At 40.9% G+C, this 11,136-nt stretch overlaps 1 protein-coding gene across 1 annotated transcript in view; it reads left to right on the plus strand.

Annotated features, from left to right (window-relative positions):
* The window catches only part of SRPK1 (SRSF protein kinase 1), an 83,236-nt gene extending 76,466 nt beyond the window's left edge, over positions 1-6,770 (plus strand). Inside the window, 2 exon segments of the mRNA XM_047101377.1 lie at positions 2,696-2,788; positions 4,300-6,770. Coding sequence (XP_046957333.1) covers positions 2,696-2,788; positions 4,300-4,484 — 278 coding nt within the window. The 3' untranslated portion in view covers positions 4,485-6,770.
* The last annotated feature ends 4,366 nt before the right edge of the window (positions 6,771-11,136 follow it).

Below are 11,136 nucleotides of genomic sequence, written 5' to 3' on the forward strand. Positions count from 1 at the left end.
CCTCCTGTACCAGTCAATACTAACAGTCTTTAGGTGAAACTTCAAACTGCTGCATAAGAGGCCCATAAGAGCAGAAAACAGCAAACCCTTATCCTCCAGCCAGTGTATGCATAGTTTGTTACAAGTCACGGTAGGACTGGGGCCAACCTAAGAAGCATGTTCTCTGATGATATTCTCCAGCCCCTAACTCTTGGAATAATACTTGGATAATTTTGCCTATCAGGTATATCAGCCCTATGATCAATTGATAAACCAGATACAGGTTGCTGGAACTAAATGTAAAATAACACATTCAGGGGAAAAATAATTCCTTGGTATAGGAAAAATATTAAAAGAACCAATACTTCACTTGGAAGTTTACAGAAGATAAACTGTGGTCTCATTTATAATCTGTTTATACAAAGACATTTATTTGCGGGTTTTACCTAAAATAGGCAGAAATTTCTTAGCAGCTGAGTTCTTGTTACCGAACTATAAATTCAGTCAAAACTGCCAAAAGGTTATAGTGAATTCATGAATGTAAAGCCCTTTTAAAATGACAGCACTAAGGGGCGCCTGGGTGGCGCAGTCGGTTAAGCGTCCGACTTCAGCCAGGTCACGATCTCGCGGTCCGTGAGTTCGAGCCCCGCGTCAGGCTCTGGGCTGATGGCTCGGAGCCTGGAGCCAGTTTCCGATTCTGTGTCTCCCTCTTTCTCTGCCCCTCCCCTGTTCATGCTCTGTCTCTCTCTGTCCCAAAAATAAATAAACGTTGAAAAAAAATAAATAAATAAAATAAAATGACAGCACTGGGTCCTTTACATGAGAAACAGATAGGACCTGAGACATTCACAAATTCCCAGATATATTGATGCCTCTGGCATATTATTATTCCCCTTTAAGGTAACATTAGAAATCTTTAAGTAATTCCTTTTGATCTTCATGATTCTCTAACAGGATTAAAGTCCTTTTGTGACTAGCAGCCATCACTTTTTAAAATGTACTTCGTATTCTTAGTTACCTGCAGAATAAAAAAGGTAGTAGAGCTGCCTGTAAGTGTGGATGGATGCTGGCCAGTCCCAGGCTCACCTGGGGACACACTGGACACATCCCTGGCAGTGTTCACAGTCCATATTCATGCCGTGACAGTTACAATGCGCTGCTATGATGTGGACATCTTTTCGTGGCCTACAGAAGTCAAGTAGCTGTATTTTAAAATGTTCTTCGGGACACCTGGGTGGCTCAGTCAGTTAAAAGCATCCAACTTTGGCTCAGGTCACGATCTCACAGTTTGTGAGTTCAAGCCCCACAACGGGCTCTGTGCTGACAGCTCAGAGCCTGGAACCTGCTTTGGATTCTGTGTCTCCTTCTCTCTCTGCCTCTCCCCCACTTACACTCTGTCACTCTCTCTCAAAGATAAACACTAAAAAAATTTAAAAAATAAATGAATAGTAAAATGTTTTTCGCTAATTTGTACTTAAAATATGATTTATTTGGGGCGCCTGGGTGGCGCAGTCGGTTGGGCGTCCGACTTCAGCCAGGTCACGATCTCGCGGTCTGGGAGTTCGAGCCCCGCGTCGGGCTCTGGGCTGATGGCTCAGAGCCTGGAGCCTGTTTCCAATTCTGTGTCTCCCTCTCTCTCTGCCCCTCCCCCGTTCATGCTCTGTCTCTCTCTGTCCCAAAAATAAATAAACGTTGAAAAAAAAAAATTAAAAAAAAAAAATGATTTATTTTAAAACAAATAGCTCTGAACTAGACATGATAAGATGTGGGTTTTCATTTGAGTTCTAGCTCCTTTTAGCCCTGTACCTTCAAGTCGGCCATTTATTCTCTCTGAGGTTCTATTTTCTCATCTTTACAATGGGGTATTAATCTTTGGCCTGTTGTACAGGGTGGTTGTGAAAACTCAAATAATCATAAGTGATTATTTAATCGTCATGAACATTGTTAAATAGAGTGATATTATTACGTGAAGCCCAGGGCAGTATCATAAATAAATAAATAACAGTTCCAGAATGTGTAAAGAATATTGGTACAGTTTTTCACCTCATCTGAAAAACCCACCTGAACCTAGATGTATAGGCAAAATAGAAAGAAAGATCTAGTTAAGCCTCCAAACTCCAGAGTGGGACTTGCCAGCTGCTATCAGGTAACCAGCCACCTGAAATAATTCTCGACCTTCCCAGTCTCCCCTGGAATATCCTTGGTTATATTTGTAGCTACTCTTAAAGAGCTAGTCCTTGAAAAAGCTATTCATAAAAAAAAAACCCTTTACAGCTTGTCCTTGATCCTGTTCTTCTTACCCTTCTATTTTAGACCACATTGCGCACATTATAGAGCTGATAGGCAGAATTCCAAGACGCTTTGCCCTCAGTGGGAAATATTCACAGGACTTCTTCAATCGCAGAGGTAGTATTATTAACATGAGTTTTCATCTAGGCCCCAGGTATACAACTTAAGGAAGCAGAGCATTCACACCAAGATTGTTTTTAGTTATCACTCAAGTCCCACTGGAGTGGGTGCGTGATTTTGTTATGGTTTTCTGGACTCTCCATTAGGTGGATAGAGTCCTCTTCCTATTTAGGACAGAAAGCAAGCCTGAAATGCTTCATAAAGAGGTGTGCATGCTACTCTTTCTGCCATTGTCTAGAACTGCATTTGTTACTCCTGTTATGTATGTCTTTTTTTTCCCCTTTCCTGAAATGTTTGAAACATACAGATCACATTGCATTGATCATAGAACTTCTGGGGAAGGTGCCTCGCAAGCTCATTGTGGCAGGAAAATATTCCAAGGAATTTTTCACCAAAAAAGGTAAAATAAATGTGTTTGTTCCCAGGCATTAAGGGGGCAAAGTGTTTAAAAATGAAGAGGTAAGTACTGCTGGGTACATGTATTCCCAGCACCTACAGAAGAATGGTCCTGTCTTGACTGCTGAGCTGTAATAGTGTGGTCAAGAGCAGAGACTGGAACCAGACTATCTAGGTTCAAATCCCAGCTGCTACACAACCTCAGTCTGCTGATTTCTAACTGGAGACTATAAGTGTCTACTTCATATTGAATAAGTTACTTTGTTTATAGTACCTGGCACATTGATTACTCCTATTATAGCACTTCTGGAAAATGGGCAGATTTTTGCTAGCATTTGGTCTAAGAACTGCCTCTTTCAAAGGGCAAATCATTTACTTCAAGCTTCCTAAGGGCAGGATTACATCTCACTCTGTCTTGTGGCCTGGTGACACCCAACATAGTCACTTAAGCCCATCAGTTCTACAAATTAACTTTACCCTTGACAATTTTACAAGTTTGTGTCATCACTGAGGAGTGAAGGAAACCAAGAGAATACTCTTACTTCAACTTTTTGACTCGATAATATACATTGGCGTATTTAAATGTGTACTTATGCATACAAATAAAATTTGAAAGCTGAAATTTGAACACCTGACATAGAAGGGATTGGAAGACTGTCTGGCCTTTTTTTCCCTTTTTGCCATGATTCCCTTTTTCCTCACAACCTCTACACTAATGCTGAGGAAAATCATTTTTCTCAACACTTGACAGCAAGCATCCTCAGAAACATTTAATGTTTCTTTTTTGGCAGGAAAATACTGAAGTGCTTCATAAGAGTTCCTCCTTACACAAAGACCAGTTAATGGCATACATATACCGAGTAGGTAATTAGGCACTCACTGCCCACAGAAGAGACCTCAAATAAGTGTTGTAGAAGTTTTAAAGCAGCATTTACCTTAATAAGGCACTGTAATTGACCTTATTTTTTTTTAATTATCATTTCAAAGAAGCAAAATTTAGAATGACATTCCAGAATACTACAAAGTGTAGTGTAGCTATATCTGAAACCTGTGTGGGGTTTGTTCTTTTAGTCTTGTTGCTTTTATACAGGTTTGACATGGTATTAGCTCTTACTGCCTTATTTGGAAGCAATATTTACTAGACTGTTAAGTCAAAAAAAAAAAACACCAGTACAAACAAATTGTTCTTGGTATGTGGTAATAAACTGCCTCTGAACACCATATGACACCATGTTGCATATATAGGCATTTAATATTCATTTTAGTGAATACCTAGTTCATGCTAGGCCTGCCCAATTTGACTGGGACAGAATATCCTGGAATGGTGGAGCAAACAAATTATCTTAAGTTTTTAGGCCCTCAGAATGGAGAATGTGAGAAATTTGAATGAAGAAAGATTCAATTCTGGTGGCAAAATTTCTTTATAGAGCACCCGGATTAGTTCCTGGATATCCACAAAAGGCTCTTATCACTTGTCAGTGTCAGTCAGTTTCTTTTGTATTGTCTTTATCATAGGTGACCTGAAACACATCACAAAACTGAAACCCTGGGGCCTTTTTGAGGTTCTAGTGGAGAAGTATGAGTGGTCTCAGGAAGAGGCAGCTGGCTTCACGGATTTCTTACTGCCCATGTTGGAGCTGATACCCGAGAAGAGAGCCACTGCTGCCGATTGTCTCCGGCACCCTTGGCTCAACTCCTAAGCCCCAGCCTAACAGCGCAGCAGAGATCACATGCTGACCCTCACCCCTCCCCAACAAGCATTTCCCTCTTCCCTTTTCAGGGTGAAGCTCTTCCTTCAAGGGTTTCCTAAGGGGTTTTTTTGTTTTGTTTTGTTTTTTTGTTTTTTGTTTTCTTGTTTTCTTTTTTTAAATCAATCTGTTCATTTGGGTTTGCTTACTTGACCTTGTGGAGATCCCCCACAGCCATTGGGCATCCTAGGTGAATTTGGCCTTGATTGGGCTCTGCCAAAGACGAATAGACTAAAATGTGAAACAGCCTCTCACCCTGTACCCTTGTCTTTCCATTAGAACACCCTTTAAATTATACACATCCTTTTTAAAAACTATGAAGATGTATGAGCTCATCCTTTTATTCACTGACTCTAAGAGTCAAATTTTCTAGTGCGTATCCTATTGCCAGCATAAGGATGAGAAGGGGAAAGGGTGTTACTTCTGTGTACAGCAGAGACATTAAACTTGCTGTATCCAGGCTGCATCATCTACCTGGACTGTTTCTGTTGCTCTCTATGTTCACATTTTTTCCTGCGACTTTCAGGCTATCTTTTTAAAGGAGCTGTGTAAGCTCCAAATTTGGGTACCATTTTATCACTGTTCAAAGCACTATCAAATTCCTTTCATCCTTTAATAACTCTAAGATCCTTGAATCTTTGGTCTGATTTTTGATGAAAACAGAAGCGGAACCACTGATTTGTAATTTCTGCAGAACCACAGCTGTTTTGCAAAACAGTCCTTTCCTGTGTGTCTTCTGTCACCCTAACAGCAGAGTTCGTTCATTTGGCTGTTTTGTTTTTCATTGTTTTAACCCCTGGCTGGCACTTTACTCACTGCACTTGAGTTTATTGCCCCATAACTAAAGAATCCAGGATGACTCTAGAAAGGAGATCTGGGTATCAGAGATTTTCCCTCTAAGAAGAAAATGCCCTAGAATTCCTGATTCTTTTCCAGTCAGTCCCCTACTTGTATTCACAGCTTTTTCTTCATCTTGTCCAAATTTAGCCTTGAAGCAGTTTCCCTCTGTGGCTTAGCCTTTCTCATTTCTGAGAGGCTTCAGGTCTTCAGTGAAATCACAGCATAGAAGAACCAAGGGGAAGGGTGGGATGGCACTTTTTGGGGTGGGGTTTTTTTGTTTTGTTTTGGAGGGGGTGTTTTGTTTTGTTTTTATTTTTGTTTTTTGTTTTTGGTTGTTTTAAGATTAGCCATTCTCTGCTGCTATTTCTTTGTATAATGTAAGTTTTTAACTGCAACTTTGGGATAATTGAGATGTACTTGAGGCTTTTTTTTTTTTTAATGAGAAAAGGCTCTGTGAATCTTACTTTAGAATGGGCCTCTCTTAGACTTGCCCTAGACATCATATATTCCTCGGGTCATATTGAAAAGTAAAAGAGGGGCAGGCTTGGGGTCACAGCCACTTGTTCAGCACAGACCAAGTGGGCCTTGAGGACTACAGCATTCTGCGGAGACGGCTCCAGGAGTGATTTACAGAAAGCCAAGGAAGTGCAACTTGAGGCTCTACTAGCAAAGCTGCTGATGAGACTTTCAGGTAGCTGACCCTCTATACAGGAAATTGGAGTCCAGATTCTGCCATTTTTCCACCAACAACAGCAAAGGAAAACATGGTGCAATTATGCAATCCATTTAACTCCTAAACCTAGAACCCTGAGTACCGATGGCCAGCCATTCATCGGATCCTTGATTGGGTAGTCCTGAAATCAGACATGTTCCTGTAGAAAGAATTTTAAGTGAGGCTGTCTATGCACCTATCAAGAATAAAGAAAATAGATTGTATCCAACAACGGCAGGGAAAATCCTTCGACACTTCTAATCCACTTTGGCTTTTCAGCGATATATACATCTAAAGCAATAGCAGACTAGAACTGAATTCTTTTCTACACTGTAAAATAACAATTGTGGAATTACAGGAATTCTGGTGATGATATTAAAGTAAAATAACCAAAACACAAATAGAAGGCCCCATTTTAACAATTGATGTAAAAAGAAATTTTAAGAAGAGAGAACCTATAACTTCTTTCTTGGACATGTTTTCCCTCCAAATAAGGGCTTTTCCCCCTGTCATTTAAGGAGCCAGATGAATTAGAAGCCGTAGAAAGAGGCAGCTATAGAAATTGATCTTCCAAGTACCCCATGTACCTTTATTGAACTTAATCATAATACTGTCAAATTGCCATGATCTTACTAAAGGATTTCTATTGCTGTCAGTTAAAACCCCAAATGCATTTTTATTCTTTCTATCAGGTGCATTGTCTGTTTTCTTTATAAATGCAGTACAATAAACAAATTATTTAATAACCTACATGTTTCCAGAGCATTTCTGTTCATTTGTTGCCCAAGTTGGTCTGAGCCAACCTTCAGGATGGAGGAAAGGATTGGTTGAGTATGCTTTTTGTACTTTAAGCAGTGAAATTGTATAGCTTGAACACATGCCACTTTATGTCATTTGTAGCTTTGCTTCTATCTTTAAATTGGGGGTAGGTGAGATTAACAGTACATTTTGGAAAGTTTTAAGAAGATTGTTATTCCCTATATCCAATAGTATTTTCCCAGAATATTTGTGGTAATGTCTTTCCCACCCCGGCCTCAGATTACAATCATTGTAGATGCAGAACGCCAAAGATTTGTGAACTCTGCCTAAGGCACTGGCATGACAAACCCTATTGTGCCCAGGCTCTCATACACATCTGATTTATTGCTTAGCACAAATTCTTAGACATGGAATGGCTGGGCCAGGTTGTAAGCACATTTTTATGGCTTGTAGTGAATGTCCCATAACTTCTGTGGGAAACGGACTGTTTGGCTGTGACTAGCAGTGTTTGGATGGGCCTGTTAGGATCGCACTCATTTTATTCCTTTTTTAAAATCTTTTTTTTAGACTTATTTTATTTTTGAGAGAGCACACGTGGGAAAGAGGCAGAGGGGGCAACAGAAGATCTGAAGTGGGCTCTGTGCTGATAGCAGTGAACCCCGTGCAGGGCTCAAACTCATAAACAGATCATGACCTGAGCCAGTCGGACACTCCACCGACTAGCCACCCAGGCGTCCCCACACTCATTTTACTCCTGATACCCAGTTTGAGTGCCAAAAAAACCAGGAGTGTCTTGTTTCAATTTGCAGATTGGATGACTAGTGAAGTCAGAAACTTGTTTCATGGGTTTTTGGCCATTTTTATTTGGTTATCTACCTCCATTACCCAGCTCTATGTTGGCATGCTTCCCTATTTGATTATGTGGTAAGGATTTGTTATATACTAAAGATGATGCATTTTTATCATTTTCCATCACATACTTTTCCAATTTTTTATTTGCCTTTCATTGTTATGTTTGTTAACGTTATTCAATAGAAAGTCCTTCCCCACCCCTGAACTACATAAACTGTCCTAGTTAATTTAATTACATCATGCTGAAGACCTGTGTGGTGTGTTCATATTGTAGTGTTGCCCAGAAGAGAATGTAACCTGTTTAAAAAACAACCTAAACGAATTAAACCAGAATTCCTCAAACCAATGTGTTGGTTTACTGGACTGACCAGTCTAGGCAGTCTCACTAGGCCTTGTGTCAAATGTGTGGGCCTAGAGCTCAGAGGGTTTTGGAAAACTTCATTGCTCTTGTCCTAGGAGAGCTTGTCGCAATCTCAAAAGAACCAGCAAACGGAGATGGAGTTAAACCATCCCCCTCCCCGGACCCCTGCTTTTCACTCTTCATTTGCCCTGAGTGTCCACAGGGGAACCATTTAGCTGCCCCAGAGCAGGCCCAGGTTACAAGACTGTATTACTGCCCATTCTTTTATTTGTGAAACCTGTGGAATCTAACAGTCTGCCCTTCTGAGGAAAGGGATTTGCTGTTGGATGACTGTCTCATAGAAAATGGATGATTTATTGATAATGGAACCAGAATTACATTTACTCCAGAAATAAGGCCTAATGACACCAAAGAAGCTTGAATAGTCGTCAGTTCTTTGTGTTTTGCCCGCCAACGTGGTGCCTTTGCAGTTGGCAAGGTATTAGTATCTTAACATTGCTTGCATAGTCTTCAGTATATGAGGATTAAATATATAAACTTGTATATATTACATGAAGATAGTATCTGAACCTTGAGACCTATTGAGGAGGTTTGTCTCTGTCACTAAAGTCCTGTTTTTAAAAGTTGGAATTTAAAAACTACACGCATGATGTGCGTTTGTCTTTATGTCTTTGCACAAATGCCAGTCCACACCAAGTCCTTGTGATATCAAATATCCCCGTTAAAAAGCCAGAAGATTGAAGATGATGTTAAGTGTTTAGAAGTTTTAACGAATTAAGCAAGTTTACGTTAGTATGTAGTTGTGTTGCTGGCCATACCATTCCTTATAAGGGAGGAGGCTTTTTTTATCATAATCTTGTCCTTAATGCAGATCTAGTTTTTGCCCATTTTAATACAATAACAATTGGCAGAACTGGACCATGTTCTAGAAGTGCACCGGCTGCCTGCATTTGAGCTATGCTCCTAGAAGTTGTGCCTTTAAGATGTTGCATTGATTGCTTTGGATTTATTGAATACAGAGGAGAGGACCATCAGTGTTAGAAATTAGTGAATGCTAGGGGCTCCTGGGTGGCTTAGTTGGTTAAGTGGCTGACTTCAGGTCAGGTCATGATCTCACGGTTCTTGGTGGGTTCAAGCCCCCCGCATCGGGTTCTGTGCTGACAGCTCAGAGCCTAGAGCCTGCTTGGGATTCTGTGCCTCCCTCTCCGTGCCCCTCCCCTGCTCATGCTCTCTCTGTCTCAAAAATGAATAAAATGTTAAAAAAAAATTTAATAAATTAGTGGGCCTTACTATAAATCCTCTTGAGGTTCAATAACAAAGAGGGGTGAGTTTAGAGGGTCAGAGCCCTTGTTTGATCTTCAGCAATTTATTTCAAAACAAATACGTATCCATCAGCATGTAAGGTTACTGGACTCTAACCTTTGTTTTTTTTTTTATTTTTTTTTTTTATTTTTTTTTCAACGTTTTTATTTATTTTTGGGACAGAGACAGAGCATGAATTGGGGAGGGGCAGAGAGAGAGGGAGACACAGAATCGGAAACAGGCTCCAGGCTCTGAGCAATCAGCCCAGAGCCCGACGCAGGGCTCAAACTCATGGACCGCGAGATCGTGACCTGGCTGAAGTCGGACGCTTAACCGACTGCGCCACCCAGGCGCCCCTCTAACCTTTGTTTCAATAAACCATTCTGGGAAGTGCCCATTGCAGAAAATAATGAGTAACTTAAAAAGCAACGTTTAAAAAGACTCCAGTGATTCCCACACGGATACGAACACATTTTTGTAATCCCCTCACCTTGATTGTGGGCTGGACTTAGTGACTGTTTTAACAGAACAAGGCAAAAGTGACAGATGTTACTTCTACGATTGGGTTACAAAGGGCTGTGCCTGCTGTCTTCTCTGCCCCCCTCTCTCGTTCTGTCTTGGGGAAGCAAGCCGCCATGTGAGTAGCAGTATGGGGAGGCCCACAGTCTGCATCCGGCAGACAACCACTGAGTCTGGAGGCAGATCCCGATAGCTTAATTGCCGCCCTGTGAGAAACCTTGAGACAGAGACATCCCTAACCCACAAAAACGGAAACGTTTTAAGCCACTGAGTTCTGTGGTAATGTGCTCTGTATGCAGCAACAGGTAACTAATACAGGGATGTAAGACAAAGCATTTAAGATATCCATCCAGTTAGCATCTCAGATCTAAATGACTAGTCCTCTCTTGACCATATCAGCCCAGGCCTAGTCCCTGGTGAAGTTTGGGCATCACAACCATCCTGACGCCCCAGCCCAAGGCAGAGGCAAGTGAGAAGGCAACTTGGTTAGACAGGTGATTTTATTGATTTTCTATGTACTTTCAAAGATGAGATTCAAGGTGCCCTTAGGAGTTTAAGGTAAAGCCACTTGAGCTGATAAGCAGTTACTAGCTTTCAACCAAAATCATTACTGTGATTGGAGAGGTTGAATTCTGAGTTTCTTTGAAGATCAAGCGAAAGGTGAAATGCTGGCTGACTCCTAAACAGATTTGCAGATCCTTCCCCAGGACTGGTCATTAGTAAACCGACTCCTGCTTTCGTGAAACGTGCTGTTCCTGGCAAGAGCAAGGTGCAGGCTATTGGCAGATGCTCCTTAAGTTCCCCAGAAGCTTCTGTGGACCACCATGGTTGCCATTGTAGTGAGAAATTTTGAGAAGGTAGACTTAGAAATGTTTCTTTTCATATGAAAAGTAAAATTATGAGAAATAAATGGATGTAAAGTAGAAAAGGCACTAAGCTACAAAAATTGTCAAATTCTGTTGTTCATCAAGTTTGCATAAAGGAAACGCCTGACAAATAATTTTATCAACACAAGAAAATATGAATGGGATTTTTTTTTAAGTAGGCTTCACGTGTAGTACCCAACACGGGACTTGAACTCACAACCCTGAGATCAAGGCCTGAGCCAAGAGCAAGAGTCAGATGCTTACCCAACTGAGCCACTAAGGCACCTCTGAATATGATTGTTCTTAAGTCTCACTCCAATAGTTCCCATTACCAACAACAGGACGATGCTGGGGTGCACATTCCAAATCCATCTGAACTGTAGAAGAAACCTC

This window comes from Lynx rufus, unplaced genomic scaffold, assembly GCF_022079265.1.
Source record: "Lynx rufus isolate CCGP_SWC_20201006 ecotype Redwood Valley unplaced genomic scaffold, mLynRuf1.p SCAF_6, whole genome shotgun sequence".
NCBI classification, from domain to species: domain Eukaryota; kingdom Metazoa; phylum Chordata; class Mammalia; order Carnivora; family Felidae; genus Lynx; species Lynx rufus.